Source organism: Procambarus clarkii, chromosome 37 (assembly GCF_040958095.1).
Source record: "Procambarus clarkii isolate CNS0578487 chromosome 37, FALCON_Pclarkii_2.0, whole genome shotgun sequence".
Classification (NCBI taxonomy): domain Eukaryota; kingdom Metazoa; phylum Arthropoda; class Malacostraca; order Decapoda; family Cambaridae; genus Procambarus; species Procambarus clarkii.
The window spans coordinates 14,126,548-14,153,401 of NC_091186.1; the positions used below are offsets into that span (position 1 = coordinate 14,126,548).

Here is a 26,854-nt window from a genome sequence, read left to right on the forward strand (position 1 = left end):
CTTGAGTTCTTCACCGTGGGGCCGTCATCTTGGGTTCTTCACCGTGGGGGCGTCATCTTGAGTTCTTCACCGTGGGGGCGTCATCTTGAGTTCTTCACCGTGGGGGCGTCATCTTGAGTTCTTCACCGTGGGGCCGTCATCTTGAGTTCTTCACCGTGGGGCCGTCATCTTGAGTTCTTCACCGTGGGGCCGTCATCTTGAGTTCTTCACCGTGGGGCCGTCATCTTGAGTTCTTCACCGTGGGGGCGTCATCTTGGGTTCTTCATCGTGGGGGCGTCATCTTGAGTTCTTCACCGTGGGGGCGTCATCTTGAGTTCTTCACCGTGGGGCCGTCATCTTGAGTTCTTCACCGTGGGGGCGTCATCTTGAGTTCTTCACCGTGGGGCCGTCATCTTGAGTTCTTCACCGTGGGGCCGTCATCTTGAGTTCTTCACCGTGGGGCCGTCATCTTGAGTTCTTCACCGTGGGGCCGTCATCTTGAGTTCTTCATCGTGGGGGCGTCATCTTGAGTTCTTCACCGTGGGGCCGTCATCTTGAGTTCTTTACCGTGGGGCCGTCATCTTGAGTTCTTCACCGTGGGGGCGTCATCTTGGGTTCTTATAACGCTTATAAGCTTTCTTATAAGCTTACTCATATCGACGTCTAATGATATGAGTTACGTTTACACGTCTCAGGCAGACAGGTAAACACACAGGTAAACCTAGAAACGTTGTCCATGGTGTACAGCAGCTTATATAAAGGTATAAAGGAATATAGATTTCATCCGAAAAACTGGTTTAATATTACACTTACACATATGTAAGTGTAATATTAAATGTAATATTAACTTAATATGTATTTGGGTCTATCCTTTACCTTTAATAATAATAATAATAATAATAATGATAATAATAAAAGCTATATAATTAATAATTACAATGGGAGATAATTCAATAGACTGAAGATATCATCATATCGTTATAATTGACAAGAGTATCTTTAGATTAATCAAAGAAATATCTATGTTTAATAACCCGACCGATGAAGCTATTTGGTCAGAAATTACAGTCAAACCCGTACAATTAAACTTACAACCTGAACCAGTTACAGGACTTACAACCTGTAACTCTATTGAAGGATGATACTATGATATGTAATCCTGAAGTGATCAAACTATTATATATATCATTTGAGAATTAATAATTTATCATAATATTTTTTGGTATTTTGATATTTTAATGATATTTTTTGGGGGGCTAGAGACAGATACAATTAGTCAGGAATTTATGCTCATGTTAATATACCTTTGTTATGATACTTAAGGAAGGAGAAAGCAAGTGATAGAGTGAAAGAGTGAAAGAGGTGTTTCCGAGTAGGCAGTTCGAGAGTTGAGTAATTAACGTTTCACAACAAACAAAGATCTAACACCTGACTGATCTTGGCTTAAGTTTTTAAGTCAACAGCAGTTGCTGACTATTTTTAACACGTGGTGCAGTTAGGTGACATTCACAGTAGCAGAGTACAGGGCAGCGACTGTGATAATCATTCCCGATGGCACAGTAGCAGAGTACAGGGCAGCGACTGTGATAATCATTCCCAGTGGCACAGTAGCAGAGTACAGGGGCAGCGACTGTGATAATCATTCCCAGTGGCACAGTAGCAGAGTACAGGGGCAGCGACTGTGATAATCATTCCCAGTGGCACAGTAGCAGAGTACAGGGGCAGCGACTGTGATAATCATTCCCAGTGGCACAGTAGCAGAGTACAGGGGCAGCGACTGTGATAATCATTCCCAGTGGCACAGTAGCAGAGTACAGGGGCAGCGACTGTGATAATCATTCCCGATGGCACAGTAGCAGAGTACATACCAACGACTGTGACAGCCAAACACAGTGACAGAGTACTGTGTGCCCCCCTCTCATTCCTTCCATAACAATCCCCTTCTTAAGGAAGGGGCTAGCGAGCCCCACGACCAAGGGATAGGTCTATCCAAGTCACCACAATGGTCTACCAACCATCCAGCAAGTATTATAAAAATTGCATAAATTTATCTTAATCTTGTAATACACTATACATTAAATATACTTGTATTAAAAAAAAAAGAATTGCAACCTGGAGTACCACTGCACCGACGAGGATCACGAGGCTTCCAATGAAGCCTCGACCAGAGCTTCACACACCATTCCCCCAGGGTGCAGTAGTCCCCCAGGTTACAATTCTTTTGACCATGTTGTGGCGTAGTTATTTAGAGCGTGCATTTAGGAACATCCAGCGCATAGGTTCGAATCCTCATTACATCTCCTGCGGATTTTCTCATTGATACATGACGATAATGTGACGTCTCTGTGCAATAATAATAATAACGATAACTATAAAAATAATAGTAGTTATAATTAGTAATGGTAATGTCTTCTCACAGGCTTAATAACATAGGATCAAAACTCACACGCCTGTATTTGTGAAATTGTTGTAAGGAATTTACACCAAGTCTTTCGCACTCTCCTGAGTGCTTTGTCAAGGTCTGAGTGTGTGGTTAGGACCAGACTTGTATCTCAACATCTAATGAGGCTGCCTTCTAATAACAAACCCTTCTTACAGAGCCAGGACTCTATATCACACTTCCCCGTGATACAGAAACTCTGAACTGTGGAACACTTTGAACTCTGCGAAGCACTCTATCAAAAGAGCGCAGCAAAGACTGTGTTTCAAAGCTTGGATGAACCAGTACCAGCAAATGTCTTTGGTTTATCAAGAACACAAAAGCGAGGCAGTAAGACAGCACAAGAACCCGCTGATTTATCCTGTCTTCGTATACAAAGGGTGAGGAAGTCACAGCCAAGATGTATGGCTTGGAAACAGGAGAATGACATGAATATTCATAACAAACTTGCAGACAAGGGCCACGTTGAGGAGGATTTGAGAGAGAGAGAGAGAGAGAGAGAGAGAGAGAGAGAGAGAGAGAGAGAGAGAGAGAGAGAGAGAGAGAGAGAGAGAGAGAGAGACAGACAGAGAGAGAGAGAGAGAGAGAGAGAGAGAGAGAGACAGAGAGAGAGAGAGAGAGAGAGAGAGAGAGAGAGAGAGAGAGAGAGAGAGAGAGAGAGAGAGAGAGAGAGAGACAGAGAGAGAGACAGAGAGAGAGAGAGAGAGAGAGAGAGAGAGAGAGAGAGAGAGAGAGAGAGAGAGAGAGAGAGAGAGAGAGAGAGAGAGAGAGAGAAGAGCTTACTAATGAGGGGGGGGCCCATTTATCCCCTTTCTTCCTCCTCCTCCCCAATTTACTCAGCAGAATATAAAAATTCAACATTTCCCCACTTCCCTTTAAACGTTCCTGAGTCGAATATGAGTAATCTGCCGATATGTTTTAGTAATACACAACCTGCAGTATACCCTGTGAGTATGGATGAGTGTGCTGGTCCCCCCCAGAGATGAGCAGGAGGATAACACAGCCTGCTACAACGGCCACCAGATACCATCAACATCATCTGTTAGCACAGTCGTTAAAATTACTGGTTGAATTTCTCTAGATACACTCCAGAACCTCCATACCAGCTTATTCATGATGGCGTGATGTATAATTTTTTGGGACGGGGCCAGTTTGGTCTTTATTCAATCTGGCAGAAGAAAGTAAGACAGACACACAAACTACCGCCTCGCAGTAACGACCACTGGTTAGAGAGGCCAAGCAGTCATTCGGTGGAGCCAACATGAAATAAAACCTTCTATTTTTTGGGGGTTAGCAACGTCCAGTCATAAAGAGTTTGGTAATTGAGGTTGCGTTGTTGGTTCGTATTTTGAGCGGGAGGAGATACAGGGTTAGAAGTGTAGACAAGGTTATAAACATGTAGACCCCCTCAAGTGTTGGCTACCTTGTTAGCTCCTTGTCCCTTGAGGGCCAGTGACCCCTTGCTTAGTGGCCGATGATGTCTTCACCCACTCCTTCCCTGCCCTTACTCCTGCCCTCCCTCTAGCCCTCCCTGCCCTCCCTGCCCTCCTTCCAGTCCTTACTCCTGCCCTCCCTCTAGCCCTCCCTCACTACCCTTCCTCTAGCCCTCACTCCTGCCCTCCCTGCCCTCCTTCCAGTCCTTACTCCTGCCCTCCCTCTAGCCCTCCCTCACTACCCTTCCTCTAGCCCTCACTCCTGCCCTCCCTGCCCTCCCTCCAGCCCTCACTCCTGTCCTCCCTCCAGCCCTCACTCCTGCCCTCCCTCCAGCCCTCACCCCTGCCCTTCCTCCAGCCCTCACTCCTGCCCTCCCTCCAGCCCTCACTCCTGTCCTCCCTCCAGCCCTCACTCCTGCCCTCCCTCCAGCCCTCACTCCTGCCCTCCCTCCAGCCCTCACTCCTGCCCTCCCTCCAGCCCTCACTCCTGCCCTCCCTCCAGTCCTCACTCCAGCCCTCCCTCCCTGCCCTCCCTCCAGCCCTCCCTGCCCTCCCTCCAGCCCTCCCTCCAGCCCTCCCTCCAGCCCTCCCTGCCCTCCCTCCAGCCCTCGCTGCCCTCCCTCCACCCCTCCCTGCCCTCCCTCCCTGCCCTCCCTCCAGCCCTCCCTGCCCTCCCACCCTGCCCTCCCTCCAGCCCTCCCTGCCCTCCCTCCATGCCCTCCCTCCAGCCCTCCCTGCCCTCCCTCCAGCCTTCCCTGCCCTCCCTCTAGCCCCTCACTGCCCTCCCTCTAGCCCTCACTGCCCTCCCTCCAGCCCTCACTGCCCTCCCCTCTAGCCCTCACTGCCCTCCCTCTAGCCGATCACTGCCCTCCCTCTAGCCCCTCACTGCCCTCCCTCTAGCCCCTCACTGCCCTCCCTCTAGCCCTCACTGCCCTCCCTCTAGCCCTCACTGCCCTCCCCTCTAGCCATCACTGCCCTCCCTCTAGCCCCTCACTGCCCTTCCTCTACCCCTCACTGCCCTTCCTCTAGCCCTCACTGCCCTCCCCTCTAGCCCTCACTGCCCTCCCTCTACCCCTCACTGCCCTCCCTCCAGCCCTCACTGCCCTCCCCTCTAGCCCTCACTGCCCTCCCTCTAGCCCCTCACTGCCCTCCCCTCTAGCCCCTCACTGCCCTCCCTCTAGCCCCTCACTGCCCTCCCTCTAGCCCCTCACTGCCCTCCCTCTAGCCCCTCACTGCCCTCCCTCTAGCCCTCACTGCCCTCCCCTCTAGCCCTCACTGCCCTCCCTCTACCCCTCACTGCCCTCCCTCTAGCCCCTCACTGCCCTCCCTCTACCCCTCACTGCCCTCCCTCTAGCCCCTTACTGCCCTCCCTCTACCCCTCACTGCCCTCCCTCTAGCCCCTCACTGCCCTCCCTCTACCCCTCACTGCCCTCCCTCTAGCCCCTTACTGCCCTCCCTCTACCCCTCACTGCCCTTCCTCTAGCCCTCACTGCCCTCCCTCTACCCCTCACTGCCCTTCCTCTAGCCCTCACTGCCCTCCCTCTACCCCTTACTGCCCTCCCTCTACCCCTCACTGCCCTCCCTCTAGCCCTCACTGCCCTCCCTCTAGCCCCTTACTGCCCTCCCTCTACCCCTCACTGCCCTTCCTCTAGCCCTCACTGCCCTCCCCTCTAGCCCTCACTGCCCTCCCTCTACCCCTCACTGCCCTCCCTCCAGCCCTCACTGCCCTCCCCTCTAGCCCTCACTGCCCTCCCTCTAGCCCCTCACTGCCCTCCCTCTAGCCCCTCACTGCCCTCCCTCTAGCCCCTCACTGCCCTCCCTCTAGCCCTCACTGCCCTCCCTCTAGCCCTCACTGCCCTCCCCTCTAGCCCTCACTGCCCTCCCTCTAGCCGATCACTGCCCTCCCTCTAGCCCCTCACTGCCCTCCCTCTAGCCCCTCACTGCCCTCCCTCTAGCCCTCACTGCCCTCCCCTCTAGCCCTCACTGCCCTCCCTCTACCCCTCACTGCCCTCCCTCTAGCCCCTCACTGCCCTCCCTCTACCCCTCACTGCCCTCCCTCTAGCCCCTTACTGCCCTCCCTCTACCCCTCACTGCCATTCCTCTAGCCCTCACTGCCCTCCCTCTAGCCCTCACTGCCCTCCCCTCTAGCCCTCACTGCCCTCCCTCTACCCCTCACTGCCCTTCCTCTAGCCCTCACTGCCCTCCCTCTAGCCCTCACTGCCTTCCCCTCTAGCCCTCACTGCCCTCCCTCTAGCCGATCACTGCCCTCCCTCTAGCCCCTCACTGCCCTCCCTCTAGCCCCTCACTGCCCTCCCTCTAGCCCTCACTGCCCTCCCCTCTAGCCCTCACTGCCCTCCCTCTACCCCTCACTGCCCTTCCTCTAGCCCTCACTGCCCTCCCCTCTAGCCATCACTGCCCTCCCTCTAGCCCTCACTGCCGTCCCTCTACCCCTCACTGCCCTCCCTCTAGCCCCTCACTGCCCTCCCTCTACCCCTCACTGCCCTCCCTCTACCCCTCACTGCCCTTCCTCTAGCCCTCACTGCCCTCCCCTCTAGCCATCACTGCCCTCCCTCTAGCCCTCACTGCCGTCCCTCTACCCCTCACTGCCCTCCCTCTAGCCCCTCACTGCCCTCCCTCTAGCCCTCACTGCCGTCCCTCCTGCCCTCCGTGCCCTCACATCAACAGCCAGAAGCAGCCTGCCTCCCATCCCGACCTGTACGCTGCTCTCTACTTCACCATATCTGTGCTCCACTAACTCCTTCCCTCTCTCAGCAAGCACCTTTGTCTTGATGCATCAGTAATACCCACTTTATCTCGTCTTCCTCTTCATCTCCACTACTCCTTATCCAAATTCCCTATTCTTTTCCTTTTGGCCGTGGCCATCAGAGCCGACTAATCTACGTTCCCTCAATCTTTTCCGATGTTTATTTCCTCACTATACGTCGTTCTCCCGTACGTCTGGGAGCCGTGACGTACGATAGCACCTCTCATCAAAACACCTTTTCTATTTCCGACACGACGCCATTTTAGTTGGCAGCATCCTTAGGCATCCTAACGCCTTCGTCCGTGCCTGCGCCGCCGCCACTGCGCAGGATACACACAGGAACTCTCTCTCTCTCTCTCTCTCTCTCTCTCTCTCTCTCTCTCTCTCTCTCTCTCTCTCTCTCTCTCTCTCTCTCTCTCTCTGGCCACAACTCATCTCCATCTCCTCCAGTCATCTCATTTGCCTTATCTGAGAATCTACGGTCCTGGACAGGTGCGCTGAGTTAACTGGCAGAGAGAGAGAAGAAGACCGCTAGGCGCCGAGGGCCCCATAAGCGCCAGGCTCGCGAGCTGCCACCACTCTCAGCCTTACAGACTTGGTCTATCATAATTACTTTCAGCTTGGGTTAAAACATGGCTGCTATTCATGGCAGAGCAACCAGGAGGAGGAGGAAGAGCAGGGGCGCGGGAGAGAAGGCGTAGGCGTGGGTGAGTATAGGCGCGCGCGGGAAGCACGCCCGCAACTCCGGAGAGACGAGGAGGGGGGCTGTCTCCGCTACGCAGCACGACAGCGGCATCATGCAATTCGGAAGCTGTTGCAAGGAGGTGTGCAGTGGCTTATTGTTTTAAGTGTGGCTGTGATAGGAAAGTCGGCAGCGGTAGACACGTCTAATAAACTCCGAACGTTAAACTCACTGTCAGGATATTTATACGTATGTAAATTAGTCGTAAAGACTCCAGTGGGATGTTAGTGTCGTGGCTCGGAGATGGGGCATGCTGGTGGATAGTCTCACGGGGCGGGGATAGTCGTTCTAGCCTGGCTGGTGGTCGTCCACTGGTCCAGAAATCTAAGATTTTATGACTCGAAGGAAGATCTTCGGGGGTTTAATTGGCAGTTAATAACGTGTGGAGCCCATCACAGCCACTTGTTAACTGGGGAGTTGAGGCCACTTCTCTAACCACTCAAAGTGACTGTTAAACAACACACTTCTGCCTTTCAGCCTCGTGGCCTGACAGGCACCCATGTGTGCTGTGGCTCCCTGTGGCGAGGGAGGAGGTGCCACCACTGGAGAGGGGCGAGGGAGGAGGTGCCACCACTGGAGAGGGGCGAGGGAGGAGGTGCCACCACTGGAGAGGGGCGAGGGAGGAGGTGCCACCACTGGAGAGGGGCAAGGGAGGAGGTGCCACCACTGGAGAGAGGCGAGGGAGGAGGTGCCACCACTGGAGAGAGGCGAGGGAGGAGGTGCCACCACTGGAGAGGGGCGAGGGAGGAGGTGCCACCACTGGAGAGGCGAGGGAGGAGGTGCCACCACTGGAGAGGCGAGGGAGGAGGTGCCACCACTGGAGAGAGGCGAGGGAGGAGGTGCCACCACTGGAGAGAGGCGAGGGAGGAGGTGCCACCACTGGAGAGGGGCGAGGGAGGAGGTGCCACCACTGGAGTGGGGCGAGGGAGGAGGTGCCACCACTGGAGTGGGGCGAGGGAGGAGGTGCCACCACTGGAGAGGGGCGAGGGAGGAGGTGCCACCACTGGAGAGAGGCGAGGGAGGAGGTGCCACCACTGGAGAGAGGCGAGGGAGGAGGTGCCACCACTGGAGAGGGGCGAGGGAGGAGGTGCCACCACTGGAGAGGGGCGAGGGAGGAGGTGCCACCACTGGAGAGGGGCGAGGGAGGAGGTGCCACCACTGGAGAGGGGCGAGGGAGGAGGTGCCACCACTGGAGAAGGGCGAGGGAGGAGGTGCCACCACTGGAGAGGGGCGAGGGAGGAGGTGCCACCACTGGAGAGGGGCGAGGGAGGAGGTGCCACCACTGGAGTGGGGCGAGGGAGGAGGTGCCACCACTGGAGAGGGGCGAGGGAGGAGGTGCCACCACTGGAGAAGGGCGAGGGAGGAGGTGCCACCACTGGAGAGGGGCGAGGGAGGAGGTGCCACCACTGGAGAGGGGCGAGGGAGGAGGTGCCACCACTGGAGTGGGGCGAGGGAGGAGGTGCCACCACTGGAGAGAGGCGAGGGAGGAGGTGCCACCACTGGAGAGAGGCGAGGGAGGAGGTGCCACCACTGGAGAGAGGCGAGGGAGGAGGTGCCACCACTGGAGAGGGGCGAGGGAGGAGGTGCCACCACTGGAGTGGGGCGAGGGAGGAGGTGCCACTACTGGAGAGGGGCGAGGGAGGAGATGCCACCACTGGAGAGGGAGGAGGTGCCACCACTGGAGAGAGGCGAAGGGGCAGGTGCCACCACTGGAGAGGGAGGAGGTGCCACCACTGGAGAGAGGCGAAGGGGCAGGTGCCACCACTGGAGAGGGAGGAGATGCCACCACTGGAGAGGGGAGAGGGGAGAGGGGAGGAGGTGCCACCACTGGAGAAGGAGGAGGTGCCACCACTGGAGAGAGGCGAGGGAGGAGGTGCCACCACTGGAGAGGGGCGAAGGAACAGCTGCCCCCTGGTGAGGAGAGGTTTATGGGGCGGCCTCTCCCACAACATGTTAATTCCAACCCTTCCTGCTTACATGCAAATGAACACGATTCCTATCACCGCCGGCTGCGGCTACTGTAAGCAAAATTGGTTTTGGAGACTGGTATAGTCTCTCAGCTGAGCAGTGAAGAGAAAGGAGAAGCGAAAGAGAATTGGAAGCAGAGAATAAAGTGAAAGAACACTTAGCAGAGCAAGTGATAGAAAATGGGAATTACAAATAATATATATATGACAAGAAAGGAAGCAATAATAAAAAAATTACACAATAAAGCAATTTTCGTGCTTCCTTTTAAAAAAAAATCATATCAATGACCCACCTAAAAATTTCATGGTCAAGATCTATATATAAACATTTACAGAAGGGAGCAGATGATCCATCTTAAGGACCTCCAAACTAATGAACAAATCAACAAGGGCCGTGACGCAGATTCGAACCTGCGTCCGGGAGCCTCCCTGACGCTGCCTTAATCGACTGAGCTACGACATGGTCAAAAAGAGTTGAAACCGAAGAGTTTGATGCATCACGCTATAGTGATTTCTGTGTGTGTGTGATCTTCAAACTAATATTCCTTTTAAGATACACTGAGAAAATGTAAGAATTCCATCTAATTTTGCTGATCATTTAACTGGAATTTTTTTCCTGTCAGTCCAACTGGTTCTAACAACCTAAGTACATGATGATCTGCGAGAGATCTTCCAGCTGTCAAGACCAACTACACTCTGTAAGCTTACAGAGTAAGTCCAATTTGACGCAGACAAACGAAGTCCAATTTGACGCAGACAAACGAAGTCCAATTTGACGCAGACATTTTGAGATTTCTTTTTAAATTAGTGTCACTGAAGAGAGAGTATAGAGAGGGAGATAAAGAGAGCTAGAGAGAGAGAAATAGAGAGATAGAGAGAACAATAAGGCGTGTGTGAGAGTGGGAGAGAGCGAAAACATGCAAAGAAGGTGGAAGCCAAAGAACAGAATTAAGAAACAAAGAATATGAAAGAGAGAGAGAGAGAGAGAGAGAGAGAGAGAGAGAGAGAGAGAGAGAGAGAGAGAGAGAGAGAGAGAGAGAGAGAGAGAGAGAGAGAGAGAGAGGGAGAGAGAGGGAGAGAGAGAGAGAGAGACAGAGAGAGAGAGAGAGAGAGAGAGAGAGAGAGAGAGAGAGAGAGAGAGAGAGAGAGAGAGAGAGAGAGAGAGAGAGAGAGAGAGAGATTGAAACTCAAAGAGTAATTCATTTAATAACACACAAACCACTGAGACAACAGATAAAGCCGAGAAATGACGGAAGTGAGATAGAGAGACGAACAGGAGACATCGCATAGGGCAGAAAGTTATGGCAAAGGTGAAAAACGGATGATGGTGTAGGAATAGTGAGCAAAAAATGGAAAAAAATGAGAAAAAAGAGGAAAAGCAGGACAACTCTAAGGTGGCTGGGTGTAGGACAACGTACAGGTGGAGGATTTGTGGCACACAGACCGATGCTCGAAAGGCCGGATCCAAGAGTCAGAGTTCGATCCTGCAGACGCAAGTAGGTGAGTACAGACAGCCGGTTCATCGAGGCGTGACCCATCTTGCTAGGCTTCTACGCTCCTGTAGTCATTCCTTATTGTCCCCTGGTGATGGTGATGATGGTGATGGTAGTGAATGAGGGTGGTGAATGGTGAGAAGAGTAGTGGTGGTGGTGAGTGATGGTGAAGGATGATGGAGTTGACGGTAGTGGTGGTGAGTGATTGGTGAGGATGGTGGAAGTGAGGGATGATGGTGAGGGAGGTGAATGATGGTGAATCATGGTGGTGATGGTGATAGTGAGGATTGTGGTAATGGTGGTGGTACGGAAGTCGTTTACATGCATTTACTGCGTCACTACAAGTGATTGTGGTACATGTGATGGTGGTGATTGTGGTGAGAATAGTGTTGGCAGCAGCTTTGGTACTGGTAAGATGGTGAAGTTAGTGGTGGTTAAGATGGCTGTGATGATGGCAATACTTTGGTATGGATTGTGCAATTAATGAGGGTTGTTGATGATGATTGTTGGTGATAATTGTTGGTGATGATTGTTGGTGATGATTGTTGGTGATGATTGTTGGTGATTATTGTTGGTGATGATTGTTGGTGATGATTGTTGGTGATGACTGTTGATGATAATTGTTGGTGATGATTGTTGGTGATGATTGTTGGTGATGATTGTTGGTGATGATTGTTGGTGATGATTGTTGATGATGATTGTTGAAGGGTGTATAGTACCAGTCAAATCAAAATCAAATCAAATGTTTATTTTGGTAAAGTACATACATACAAGGTAAGATATAAACATTGATGGATTTATAGATAGAGGTAGAATATACAATACCTAAAGCCACTATTACGCAAAGCGTTTCGGGCAGTTTCGTCCAGTCTTGTGCCACAGTGGTCCATAGGTCACACCCGGACCACTTAGTAACTGGTTGAAAATCCATCAAAGTCCTCCTGCAGATAAGACCAGTTAACACAATAATTTGTCTTATTCTATTAATTATACAATTGCTGTATGGTTATTGTATTCAGGATATACTCAAGGCCTGGTACTATTTACTTATTCATCTGTCCTATACTAAGGAAAATAGTATATTTTTTAAGGGATATCTAAAAATATACATATATTTTAAGGGACCTTAAACCCACACACACACACTTGGTTTCAATAATTGAGTAATTGGCACATCAAAAAAGGTTGTAAATTAGGGAAAACATAGCTAGTAGGCAGGGTATAAAGAGCTAGAACTCGTTGACCAGACCACACACTAGAAGGTGAAGGGACGACGACGTTTCGGTCCGTCCTGGACCATTCTCAAGTCGATTGTGACTTGAGAATGGTCCAGGACGGACCGAAACGTCGTCGTCCCTTCACCTTCTAGTGTGTGGTCTGGTCAACATACGTTAGCCACGTTATTGTGACTCCTGGCCTGCAGCTAGAACTCACTTTCCAGGCGTCACTAATAGGTAGGTACTATGAGGTAAGCATTATTTAGAAGTGAACTTAGAAACAGTCAAGGTAAAAATTAAGCCTCCACTGAGGCTATATTAGTGTGGCCCCAAAACCACTTAAGAAAACCTAAGTGGTTTTCTGCTCACCAAGACTATAACAAAGCCTTAAGACATCTGTAAAAGTCTACATATTCCGTCCCCCATTCTGGTTTCTGAGAAGTCGTTTCTGCTATCTCAGTCGTTTCAGGCTTCGACTGAGATAGCTATCAGTTAGACTGCTTTTTCTTGCTATGATGTTTAGACTGTATCTTATAATCTTACAATCTTTTGCCGAAAGATTGCATCTTACATTCTTTCTTTAAAAGTATTGTCTAAATCGTCTGACAATAACTGTGAGTATTTTGCTGAATTTATTTCCCGGCATAATTGATTTATTGTTTGCAAATTTGCAACTATTGCTGCTTAAACCTGTAACAAAATTGTTTACTTATATGGTAAACAAGTTAGGTCTAAAGGACAGAGTCCAAAGTCCACAATAACGGTTCCCCAATCCGGACTTAACTCTGTTTATACAACCTTATTCCCTTCGACATAACTGTTATTTGGGGAGATAATAAAGTCTTCAGTGCTTGATGGTGGTTCTGAAGGCAGTGATGGTGGTGATGGTGGTAGTGGTGATGGTAATAGTGGCGGTAATGGTGGTAGTGGTGATTGCATTTTGGGAGTGGGGGGTTGGGGGTTATGGGGGAGAGGTTATAGGTGGTTGTGGTGATATTGTTTCGACATTTTCACCATGAATGGCAGCCAGCACCTCTGTGTTAGCAGGAATTGGGGACAGGGTGGTAAATATGTAGGCAGGCCATGTTCCAGGGACAAATAGTTAAGTAAGACTTAGGACCAGCAATCAGAAAGAAAAATTCTAACCATCGAACAAAAAAAATGGGGAGGAAGCAACTACAACCATCAGCAAATACAGACGATAGACTTGCGTGTAGTCGATAGACTTGCGTGTAGACGATAGACTTGCGTGCAGACAATAGACTTGCGTGTAGACAATAGACTTGCGTGCAGACGCTGGGGGGCCACAGCATCCACAGCAGGACAATGGAGAGAGAGAGTTAATAAATTTCTAAAAAAATAAAAATTCCTGACCCAAGTATTGTCGTTTCACATAACCAACAGCCCGTTTTCTTTGACTCTGGCGCGAATTACTAACCCTCACATATGTTGAAATTCAAAACTAATAAAATAATTGATTTTATAATTCGTAATTTACCACAGTCGTTGGACTGAAAAAAAAGATAGTAATGATCGAGGTCAATATACAGCGAGTGTGGAGAAGCGTGAGGGATTACAAAACACACAATGATCAGTACCTCAACCTATAGGCAGGCTTGTGTCCATTCCATCCAGCGGCCGACCCCAAAGACGCATTCAATAATTTAAAAAAGCTGTTCAGTCAAAATAAAAATTGTCTAAATTGTAAATAAATGTTATTATATTGACATATTGTGAATAGGTTAGGTTGTTTATGTTCTGTTGGCTGTTCTGCGAGGTTCAACTACGTTCACTTCTACCGGTCATTGTTCACAAGGAGGAACATGCTTGCCTGTATCTGAGGTTACTGTCGAGTGTTCAGGTCATTCATATGTTGTGGTAGTCATGTGCTTGAAGACCACTACACAGATCGTTGGGTTATTTAGGTTATCATCATTATAAAGAAGGACACGCGACCCTCCTCAAAACTGTCCCCCATTAACAAACCAGCGGGGAAAATGAAGACTTTGGAAATGTCTTTAAGATTTTTTTTTAAGATTTTCATTAAGATTAAGAATCATTTAAGATTTTCGCACTTATGTTTGACCCAAACAACGTCAATAATGAATATACGCAGACGAGTGGATATCTTTCCTGTATACGATGTAGTCCTTATAATGCTCAAACCCATGTATAACCCCATGAATGGGATAATTGTTTCACATACAGAGACAAAGAGAACTAAATTAAACTATCCCAACTTAAACTCAATTAAACTAAAAGGGAGCCGGTCGGCCGAGCGGACAGCACGCTGGGCTTGTGATCCTGTGGTCCTAGGTTCGATTCCAGGCGCCGGCGAGAAACAATGGGCAGAGTTTCTTTCACCCTATGCCCCTGTTACCTAGCAGTAAAATAGGTACCTGGGTGTTAGTCAGTTGTCACGGGCTGCTTCCTAGGGGTGGAGGCCTGGTCGAGGACCGGGCCGCGGGGACACTAAAGCCCCGAAATCATCTCAAGATAACCTCAAGAAGATCACTGAAAATCCAAAGTTTGCTTTCTTGGACCCAAACGAACATACAGTTCACCAACACTACACTGCCATCATCATTCCCTGACCCCCGTAAGCAATGTACTAGTTACCATTCTACTGAACTGCATGATATGTTGCCCCCACCAATCAACATACTGTGTAGGGTTGTTGCAACGAATGAGATGTTGCTGCCTTGTTAGTTAACAACATAATTCTAAGTCTTGAGGAAGTCTATTAATACAGATGAGCACAGGAATACCCGAGTGTGTGTAGCACAGACAGACTTCATGTTTTCTGTCTCATAAACAGTTCTCACAACCACCTTATGACGTTCCCATTCTAAGTTTGTTTACCAATATTATATGACTGACAGTCGAATGTTCTTCTCTTCATAGCCAACGCATATATATATATATATATATATATATATATATATATATATATATATATATATATATATATATATATATATATATATTTATTTTTTCGTCAGAAACAATCAAGTATTATAAAACTCAGATCATTATTTGTCTCTTTGGACTCAAGATAGTGAGATATATCTTATTGTTAGCATTTGATAAGCCTGTTAAAGATTGTTCGCTTCAATAGTTAGCAGTCAGCTGTCAGCTCAGACACAGTTCTAAAGTGCTTATTACCAGGCGAGTCTCTTGTCTTATCTCAAGGCGTGATCTTCGACCCCTTATGAATACCAAGGAGTCAGATACGCGTGACAGTTAAGGATTGCTGAGGCGAGCTCATACCTGGTCCAGTTTATCAATTAATATTATTATTATTTAATTTGGCGGCCACTTTGGTGAAAGTATATATATATATATTTTTAACGTCTTTCATTGTTTTTTTTTTTTTTTAGATTTCCGGTTGATGCTTCCTATCCATCTTTATCCACATTCTTCAGCCAATCCTTCCCTTATCCTCCTTGAGACCCCTGTGTCGTGCATGAACCATATATCAAATACTTTATATTTACATCAGAGGGTTAGTGTAATCGACTTGATTACATTAACTTGATAATGTGATCGACTTGATAATAGTCCAGGGGCCAGATTCACGAAGCACTTACGAACCTGTACATCTTTTCTAAATCTTTGGCGGCTTTGTTTACAATTATTAAACAGTTAATGAGCTCCGAAGCACCAGGAGGCTGTTTATAACAATAACAACAGTTCATTGGGAAGATTTCATGCTTGTAAACTGCTTAATAAACGTAACCAAAGCCGTCAGAGATTGAGGACAGATGTACACGTTCGTAAGTACTTGCGTAACTGCTTCGTGAATCTGGCCCCCTGGACGGACCGAAACGTCGTCGTCTCTTCAATTTCTAGTGTGTGGTCTGGTCACCATTAAGGGGTTGTTCATTCCCAGGTTCATCAAACAACCAATTGAAGAGCAGAAGTTCGCTCAGTCAAGCGTATCAATTCATCGATCCGGCAACCAATCAAATTCGCAATAAACTCATCAATCTCCCAGCAGTTAAGCAGTTAATTGCTCAGTCAAGCCAATTCACAAAATCCTTTACTTGAAGAAGACGATTAAGCTTACTCTCCGTTGTTTACAGACCATCAATCACTCAAACTGCTCTTCCAAGTGACAGGTCATCAGAGTGGCAAGCAGTAATAGCATGTTATTGCCCTTGTAATTGCCTCCCCTGGACGCCGTAGCTAACTGATGTACTAAACTGATGTACTAAACTGATGTACTAACCTGATGTACTAACCTCAGTGATGTATTAAACTGATGTTCTAACCTCAGTGATGTACTAAACTGATGTTCTAACCTCAGTGATGTACTAAACTGATGTACTAACCTGAGTGATGTACTAAACTGCCCGAACCTAACCTTAACGAGGACCCACAAATAACAATGGGGACTTAATACGTCAATTCTGCAATCTACTATGATTTGTAGTACGTCTGTTTTTGGCCTGAAAAGGGGATTTATAAGCCAAAATGCAATGTAATATTTTGAGGAGGACGGGTTGGATGGATATATATATATATATATATATATATATATATATATATATATATATATATATATATATATATATATATATATATATATATATATATATATATGCAAACAAGCCTGAATGGTCCCCAGGACTATATACAACTGAAAACTCACACCCCAGAAGTGACTCGAACCCATACTCCCACAACTGGTATGTACAGGGACGCCTTAATCCGCTTGACCATCACGACCGGACATAAGGAAGTGATAGCCGAGGCTATATGAACCACTTCCCCGCCGGCACTCGGATGGTAATCTTGGGCATAGCATTTTATCAAATCACCTCATTCTTTGGGGCACACGTGAGGAACACAAATGCAAACAAGCCTGAATGGTCCCCAGGACTATATACAACTGAAAACTCACACCCCAGAAGTGACTCGAACCCATACTCCCACAACTGGTATGTACAGGGACGCCTTAATCCGCTTGACCATCACGACCGGACATAAGGAAGTGATAGCCGAGGCTATATGAACCACTTCCCCGCCGGCACTCGGATGGTAATCTTGGGCATAGCATTTTATCAAATCACCTCATTCTTTGGGGCACACGTGAGGAACACAAATGCAAACCATTCAGGCTTGTTTGCATTTGTGTTCCTCACGTGTGCCCCAAAGAATGAGGTGATTTGATAAAATGCTATGCCCAAGATTACCATCCGAGTGCCGGCGGGGAAGTGGTTCATATAGCCTCGGCTATCACTTCCTTATGTCCGGTCGTGATGGTCAAGCGGATTAAGGCGTCCCTGTACATACCAGTTGTGGGAGTATGGGTTCGAGTCACTTCTGGGGTGTGAGTTTTCAGTTATATATATATATATATATATATATATATATATATATATATATATATATATATATATATATATATATATATATATATATATAACATTCCCTCTAATGCGTTATGCGTGGTTTCCTCCGAGGCTATGGGTCCCCCTTCTTCCAGCTAGAGGTGGTACTCCCTTCTATATATATATATATATATATGTATGTGTGTGTGTGCCTCTGGAATCAGCTGTCGATCTCTGTTGGGATTTGTAAATGATTGAGAATGTAATTATATATAAATAAAGATGGTACTATGGCTCGGGAAAGTACACATGTTGATGATTAAGTGATGATTCTTGCAACGTCGGTATATCCTGGAAACACAAACCGTAACTGTCTCTATTTTCCGCTTGTTACAACTTGTAATAAAGTTGTTACATCTTGGCTTAAAGTGTTTATGACGTATTAGAACGTTGTTACAACTTGCTATATTGGTTGTTATAGCTGGTTAGGTGTTAAAACTTGTTAGAACGTTGTACCAACGTCGTAGTTTTGGTTTGTGTTTTGCGGGATATCGATATATAACCTCTCTATTGTTTCCGGCTGCTTCTCTCTCTCTCTCTCTCTCTCTCTCTCTCTCTCTCTCTCTCTCTCTCTCTCTCTCTCTCTCTCTCGAGAGAGAGAGAGAGAGAGAGAGAGAGAGAGAGAGAGTGTCGTCAAGTGTGTGTCCATAGAGCCAGTGAAACACCATTTTACACCCGTTGGTAACTATCTCAAGTCTCAAGTTAATCTCAAGGCACAGCTGAGGTTGCCCGCTCCAACCTGGATAAGAATTAATATGTCCAAATGCTATTCTGGACGACATTAATTGGTCCAACGATTGGCTGGACAAACCTTAATTGACATGTCCTTGGATAATGATGTCCAAGGTCAAGGTCAAGATTGTAATTGTTGTACTGGAGTAGTTGATCTTGGCAACGTCTTGAATTGGTTGTTAATAATGGATTATTGCCCCCCTTCCCATTTAATAATGTTACATAATAAGCAGTAATAAGTAGAACTAGCAGCATTACACTTAGCAACCAGTACATTAAAAAACATTGGAGGAGGAATAATATTCTGTGATTCAAAGTCTGCTCTTCAAGCAATCGAAAACTTCTCTTGGAAGATCGACAGCAAGAACCTCATACTCCCAATTATAAATGACCTAATTGATGCACAGAGTAAAGGGTCTCGAATCTCCTTTGTATGGATACCTTCACACATAAATATAACCCATCATAATGAGACAGACATTGCAGCCAAATTAGCGTGTAACAAGTTTGAAGTTGAATTAGATCTAGGTATCCCCATCTCTGCTGTCAAAACTGTATTGGTCCAAACATTCAGATCTGATAGGAAAGAACTTACTGACTCCCAACGACCTGAAAGTACTAGTATAAAAAGCTATGATTTGTTCAGATCTGAAACCTACATCTATGGACAGCACAAAACGTGGACCAGACTGTGCGACACAGTGATTGCAAGGATCAGGTTGGGTTACCGTTACCTGTGGCAGGTGGCTGCAGGTGACGGGTCTCCCAATCCTGAGCACTCCAAGTGCAAACTCTGTGAGCAGGAACTACGGCATGATCTCCCGCACTACATCACTGAATGCCCAGTTATTAGACCTTTCAGACCAGTTGGCATGAGGTAAATGGAGCTTTGCAATTACTTTATTCACTCTCGTATTCTAGAAGATATCCTCACAGTATACCCAAAATTTGCCAGTGCCGGCTACTAAACACATGGCTCTGTATGACTAACCATCCTGCGAGATGGGGACTTGTATTACCACTGCTACCTTATTCAATCTTGTGTTGTTGATATTCTCAAAATGCATCCGGAGTCTGCCAGTGCAGACCGCTTATCACATGCCTCTGTATGACTAACCATCCTGTGTGATGGGGATTTTTTAGCATCACCTAGTTAGCTTTTTTGACACACTGTACTCCACTTCATATAGTCTAGGGTTGCTGCACTAATGCAGATGTACCTAATATGTTAATAATAATAAAAAAATGTTCGTAATATCCCAACTTATAACGTAACCTCGACTTTTCGTCTAAGTTGTTACAATGTTGTGTCAAAGTAACAGTTGTGATAATAACGTTGTGGCTAGGTTGTGTGAGTGTTGTTGTGTGTGTGTGTGAAAGAGAGAGAGAGAGAAAGAGAGAGAGAGAGAGAGGGAGAGAGAGAGAAAAGGGGTGGAAAGGCAAAGTATGGGAGAAAGTGAAATGAGAGAAAAGGGAAGGAGAGGAGGGAGAGGGAAAGAAAGGGGGGGGGGGTGTAGAAATGGGCTTAGACACTCGAGAGGGTTAAAAAAAAAGCACCAAATAGTCTTTACATTCTCAAATGTGGTTATCTTGCACATATGTAATAGATAAGCGTTTTCTTATATCTTTCTGCTTTTTCAAGTCACATATATAAATTGGATTATGTGCTTCAGCCACGCTATTGTGATTTATTTTTCATCTGCAACGATGACTCTTTGCACACCCTACACACCTGTAAAGAGGCAGACGGGTGTAAGTTGTACTGGCAAAGCTAACACTTGGATAAACATATGTCTCACACACCTGCACTTGATGGCAGAAAAGATTTTATTTATGTCAAGCGTAGCAGAGCACAAGCTGTTAATGTTTATACTTGAGAAATATGGCCCGAAGAAGAAGAAGAATTGGCTTCAGAAACTTTTCTGAAGCTTCAGAAACCTTTCTGAGGCTTCAAAGCCTCAGAAACTTTCTGTGATCATTATTAAAAATTTTGCTTCACACCAGTTAATGGAGAAACATTTTTAAACACTAAAGCTCCACCTGTGAAGCACACAGGAAGCATTATATCATCAGGGCAAAATATATGTTTCCTAGTCTCGTAGATAGATGTTAGTCATGACAAACGTGAAGAGAGCAAGATTACCTTCAAGAAATCCTAATATAACATCCATCTTTAGAGGCTTCTGATCCAAATTAATGGTTCGTAATGGAGTTAAGTGGGTACCAAGATGATATAAAAATTAGCTGTTTGAAGGCCAGCCACGGAAGCCTTAAACACGAGAGGATTATAATGGAAGTGTGTATTATGTATATATATATATATATATATATATATATATATATATATATATATATATATATATATATATATATATATATATATAATATATAACATATATTATATATAATATATATATATATATATATATATATATATATATATATATATATATATATATATATATATATATATATATATAGATATATATATATATATATATATATATATATATATATATATATATATATATATATATATATATATATATATATATATATATATATATATGAGGCGGCGTGCCACAGGGGCCCGCCTCTCGACTGGTTCTCCTCTTGATTGATATCAATAATATCGATAACGGAACACCTGTTATAAACATTCCCCTCGCCACAGAAAATATACTAGAGAGCAAAGTCACAACAACAGCCTCTTGAGAGTCATATATATATGTATATATAATATATATATATCAGGGTCGATAGACGTAACTTAGGAAATGGAACTAATAACTGGCCCTCAAAATATTTAAGTGTTGATATATTAATGAAATTAGAGAGTAAGCTGCTGTATAAACGCCAGAGATATGAGAGTACATAAGAACATAAGAACATAAGAACAAAGGTAACTGCAGAAGGCCTATTGGCCCATACGAGGCAGCTCCTATTCTATAACCACCCAATCCCACTCATATACTTGTCCAACCCGTGCTTGAAACAATCGAGGGACCCCACCTCCACAATGTTACGCGGCAATTGGTTCCACAAATCAACAACCCTGTTACTGAACCAGTATTTACCCAAGTCTTTCCTAAATCTAAACTTATCCAATTTATATCCATTGTTTCGATGTGGATTCAATATATAACTTATTTAAGAATATTCTAAACAAAGCACAGGAACGTAGTATACCATACAAATTGAATAGATCGTATACTAATGACCCAAAGTGGATAACAAAGAATTTGAAGAACCTTATAGGTAAAAAGAGAGCTTGGTACAAAAGGATTAAAAATGGGGAGGTCACTTTAGAACAGGAATTCGTACAACTGGTTAGAAATGTTAAAAAAGAGATAAGGAAAGCAAAAAGAAACTATGAAGTTCGCATAGCAGGGCAAGCAAAGACAAATCCTAAAGGGTTTTTTCAGTTATATCGTACTAAGACTAGGGAAAGGATAGGTCCATTAAAAACTGAGACAGGTCAAATAACAGATAGTGATGAAGAGATGAGTAGTATTTTTAATAAATATTTTGTATCTGTATTTACTAAAGAGGAACTTAACAATATGCCTTCAGCCGAACAAGTCTATGTGGGTGGGGACGAGGACAGGTTGACGAGTTTAGCAGTTACCAGGGAGGATGTTCTTAAACAAATAGTAAAACTCAAACCAAACAAATCCCCAGGGCCGGATGAAGTGTTTGCTAGGGTGCTTAAAGAATGCAAAGAGGAGCTTTGTGACCCACTGTCAACCATATTTAATAAATCAATAGAGTCAGGCAGAGTGCCAGAGTTTTGGAAAGTTGCTAATGTGATACCAGTTTTTAAGAAAGGAGATAGATCACTTGCGTCTAACTATCGACCAATTAGCCTAACGTCTATTGTGGGAAAGTTACTCGAATCTATAATAGCAAATAAAATTCGTCTTCATCTTGAAAAACATAAATTAATAATTGAGTCGCAACATGGTTTTATAAATGGCCGTTCATGTTTAACAAATTTGTTATCTTTTTATTCTAGCATTGTTGAGGCAGTTGATAGTGGTAAGGATTGCGATGTTGTATACCTTGACTTTAGCAAAGCTTTTGATACAGTGCCACATGAAAGACTGATTAAAAAAATAGAGTCTCATGGTATTGGGGGTGCTATATTAAGCTGGATTAGGGCATGGCTATACCAAAGGAAACAGAGAGTTAGTATAAATGGAATCAAGTCAGAGTGGGAAAATGTTGTAAGTGGAGTGCCTCAAGGCTCTGTCCTGGGACCTCTGTTGTTTATAATATATATAAATGATTTAGATTCAGGTTTGAGTAGCAACATTTGCAAATTTGCCGATGATACGAAAATCGGTAGGGAAATTAATTCGGAGGAGGACTCACTATCACTTCAAGTTGATCTAGATAGGGTTTTGAAATGGTCAAAGGATTGGCAGATGCAGTTTAATGCTGATAAATGTAAAGTTCTGAGGTTAGGTAATGATGATAGAGTTACAAGATACGAGCTAGATGGTGTTGTGATTGCGAAGTCGGATTGCGAAAGGGATCTGGGAGTTATGATTAGTAAGAATTTAAAACAAAAGGATCAATGCATAAATGTTCGTAATAAGGCAAATCGGACACTTGGATTTATTAATCGCAGCGTTAGTAACAAGACACCTGGTGTGGTTCTCAAGCTATATCTTGCTCTAGTTAGGCCCCATTTAGATTATGCAGTTCAGTTTTGGTCGCCATATTATAGAATGGATATAAATTCACTTGAACGTGTCCAGCGTAGGATGACTAAGTTAATTCCCCAAATTAGAAATCTTTCATATGAAGAAAGATTAACAAAGCTTAAGTTGCATTCACTGGAAAGGCGAAGAGTTAGGGGTGACATGATAGAGGTTTACAAGTGGATGAATGGACATAACCGGGGGGATATTAATAGGGTATTAAAAGTATCAACACAGGACAGAACACGAAACAATGGATATAAATTGGATAAGTTTAGATTTAGGAAAGACTTGGGTAAATACTGGTTCAGTAACAGGGTTGTTGATTTGTGGAACCAATTGCCGCGTAACATTGTGGAGGTGGGGTCCCTCGATTGTTTCAAGCACGGGTTGGACAAGTATATGAGTGGGATTGGGTGGTTATAGAATAGGAGCTGCCTCGTATGGGCCAATAGGCCTTCTGCAGTTACCTTTGTTCTTATGTTCTTATGTTCTTATGTTTCGTGTTCTGTCCTGTGTTGATACTTTTAATACCCTATTAATATCCCCCCGGTTATGTCCATTCATCCACTTGTAAACCTCTATCATGTCACCCCTAACTCTTCGCCTTTCCAGTGAATGCAACTTAAGCTTTGTTAATCTTTCTTCATATGAAAGATTTCTAATTTGGGGAATTAACTTAGTCATCCTACGCTGGACACGTTCAAGTGAATTTATATCCATTCTATAATATGGCGACCAAAACTGAACTGCATAATCTAAATGGGGCCTAACTAGAGCAAGATATAGCTTGAGAACCACACCAGGTGACTTGTTACTAACGCTGCGATTAATAAATCCAAGTGTCCGATTTGCCTTATTACGAACATTTATGCATTGATCCTTTTGTTTTAAATTCTTACTAATCATAACTCCCAGATCCCTTTCGCAATCCGACTTCGCAATCACAACACCATCTAGCTCGTATCTTGTAACTCTATCATCATTACCTAACCTCAGAACTTTACATTTATCAGCATTAAACTGCATCTGCCAATCCTTTGACCATTTCAAAACCCTATCTAGATCAACTTGAAGTGATAGTGAGTCCTCCTCCGAATTAATTTCCCTACCGATTTTCGTATCATCGGCAAATTTGCAAATGTTGCTACTCAAACCTGAATCTAAATCATTTATATATATTATAAACAACAGAGGTCCCAGGACAGAGCCTTGAGGCACTCCACTTACAACATTTTCCCACTCTGACTTGATTCCATTTATACTAACTCTCTGTTTCCTTTGGTATAGCCATGCCCTAATCCAGCTTAATATAGCACCCCCAATACCATGAGACTCTATTTTTTTAATCAGTCTTTCATGTGGCACTGTATCAAAAGCTTTGCTAAAGTCAAGGTATACAACATCGCAATCCTTACCACTATCAACTGCCTCAACAATGCTAGAATAAAAAGATAACAAATTTGTTAAACATGAACGGCCATTTATAAAACCATGTTGCGACTCAATTATTAATTTATGTTTTACACGAAGGAAATTCCTGGAAGGAGCAGACGCTAGTAATTTAAGATCAGATACTAGGATAAGAAATATTGAAGTAGCAGAAGAAAATATGGCTTCATATGGACAGAATATTACAGTTTTACCCGAAGTTAGGAATCTTCACTGGCTGAATGTGTGCAAGTCAGCTTCACCGTAGAGTTTGCAACAGTACAAGACAGCTTCAACGTAGAATTTGCACCAGTACAAGTCAGCTTCAGCGTAGAGTTTGCAACAGTACAAGACAGCTTCAACGTAGAATTTGCACCAGTACAAGTCAGCTTCAGCGTAGAGTTTGCACCGGTACAAGTCAGCTACAACGTAGAGTTTGCACCAGTACAAGTCAGCTTCAACGTAGAGTTTACACCAGTACAAGTCATCTCCACCGTAGAGTTTACACCAGTACAAGTCAGCTTCAACGTAGAATTTGCACCAGTACAAGTCAGCTTCAACGTAGAGTTTACACCATACAAGTTATCTTCACCGTAGAGTTTACACCAGTACAAGTCATCTTCACCGTAGAGTTTACACCAGTACAAGTCAACTTCAACAGAGTTTACACCAGTACAAGTCAACTTCAACAGAGTTTACACCAGTACAAGTCAACTTCAACAGAGTTTACACCAGTACAAGGCATCTTCACCGTAGAGTTTACACCAGTACAAGTCAGCTTCAACATAGAGTTTACACCAGTACAAGTCAGCTTCAACGTAGAGTTTACACCAGTACAAGTCAGCTTCAACATAGAGTTTACACCAGTACAAGTCAGCTTCAACGTAGAGTTTACACCAGTACAAGTCAGCTTCAACGTAGAGTTTGCACCAGTACAAGTCAGCTTCAACGTAGAGTTTACACCAGTACAAGTCAACTTCAACAGAGTTTACACCAGTACAAGTCAACTTCAACAGAGTTTACACCAGTACAAGTCAGCTTCAACGTAGAGTTTACACCAGTACAAGTCAGCTTCAACGTAGAGTTTACACCAGTACAAGTCAGCTTCAACGTAGAATTTGCACCAGTACAAGTCAGCTTCAACGTAGAGTTTACACCATACAAGTCATCTTCACCGTAGAGTTTACACCAGTACAAGTCAACTTCAACAGAGTTTACACCAGTACAAGTCAACTTCAACAGAGTTTACACCAGTACAAGTCAGCTTCACCGTAGAGTTTACACCAGTACAAGTCAGCTTCAACGTAGAGTTTGCACCAGTACAAGTCAGCTTCAACGTAGAGTTTACACCATACAAGTCATCTTCACCGTAGAGTTTACACCAGTACAAGTCAGCTTCAACATAGAGTTTGCACCAGTACAAGTCAGCTTCACCGTAGAGTTTACACCAGTACAAGTCAGCTTCAACGTAGAGTTTGCACCAGTACAAGTCAGCTTCAACGTAGAGTTTACACCATACAAGTCATCTTCACCGTAGAGTTTACACCAGTACAAGGCATCTTCACCGTAGAGTTTACACCAGTACAAGTCAGCTTCAACGTAGAGTTTGCACCAGTACAAGTCAGCTTCACAGTAGAGTTTACACCAGTAAAACTCACCTTCACTGTATCGTTTACTGGACCATTCTAGTTGAGAGTTTTGTGCTAAGCTTTGACCAAATAATTTGAAGTGCGAAATATACAAATTGAAGGATTTTCAAGACAGACACAAGAATACGACGCCCAGACTTAGGAATGTCTCGTGTGAAAACCATTGAACTGAATTTCTTGTTTAGTAATATATAAAGAGACACTCTTTCAAAAATATTTAACATTAAATAAGTACATAAACAGATGATTCCGATTCAATCAAACAGATTCTTTGATTCAATCAAACAGATTCATTGATTCAATTGATTTTTTATTCTATTAAAGAGATGGTTTAATATTTGTCATACTTAACCCCATAGGAATACAAAAATATAGTTACAAATATATCGCACAAAACCAATTTTCTATTATATAGATAATATATAATAGTTGTCAGTAATAGACAAATATACTGTAAATACATTTAATAGCAAATTTTTTTACCAATTTTTTTTGGCGTATATGTAAGTATTTCTTTAAAGAAAAGTTTTTCTTTAAGTTTTCTTTTTCTTTAAGCTTCTTTTTCTTTAAGTTTAAAAAGCTTTTAAGTTGTTTGTTTCTTTAAGTTTTTGACCTCGTTTGAGGTCAATTGTTATTTTATATTTAACTTAAGTTGCTTGGTAATTTGTCTAGATTGGGCTTCAATTATAAGTTTCATAAGATGCTGAACCAGTGACCTAAGCTTGATAACCCGTGTGGTTATTATCAGGAAGCATTATTTCGTATCAGAACTTAGAAAGTTCCTAAATTTTCATGCTAAGTTTCAACATTTATAGCTGCTAGGTTTTCATACATTTTCATGCTAAGTTTCAATATACATAGCTGTTACGTATGTTGGTCTGAATGTTATTATTTTGGAAAGACAG

At 44.6% G+C, this 26,854-nt stretch overlaps 1 protein-coding gene across 1 annotated transcript; it reads right to left on the reverse strand.

Moving 5' to 3' along the window:
- Positions 1 to 7,831: 7,831 nt before the first annotated feature.
- On the reverse strand, positions 7,832 to 9,310 carry LOC123765909 (proline-rich protein 36-like). The gene has a single exon (XM_045754774.2). It carries the CDS (start codon positions 9,308 to 9,310, stop codon positions 7,832 to 7,834), a length of 1,479 nt encoding a protein of 492 aa, XP_045610730.2.
- Positions 9,311 to 26,854: the final 17,544 nt, after the last annotated feature.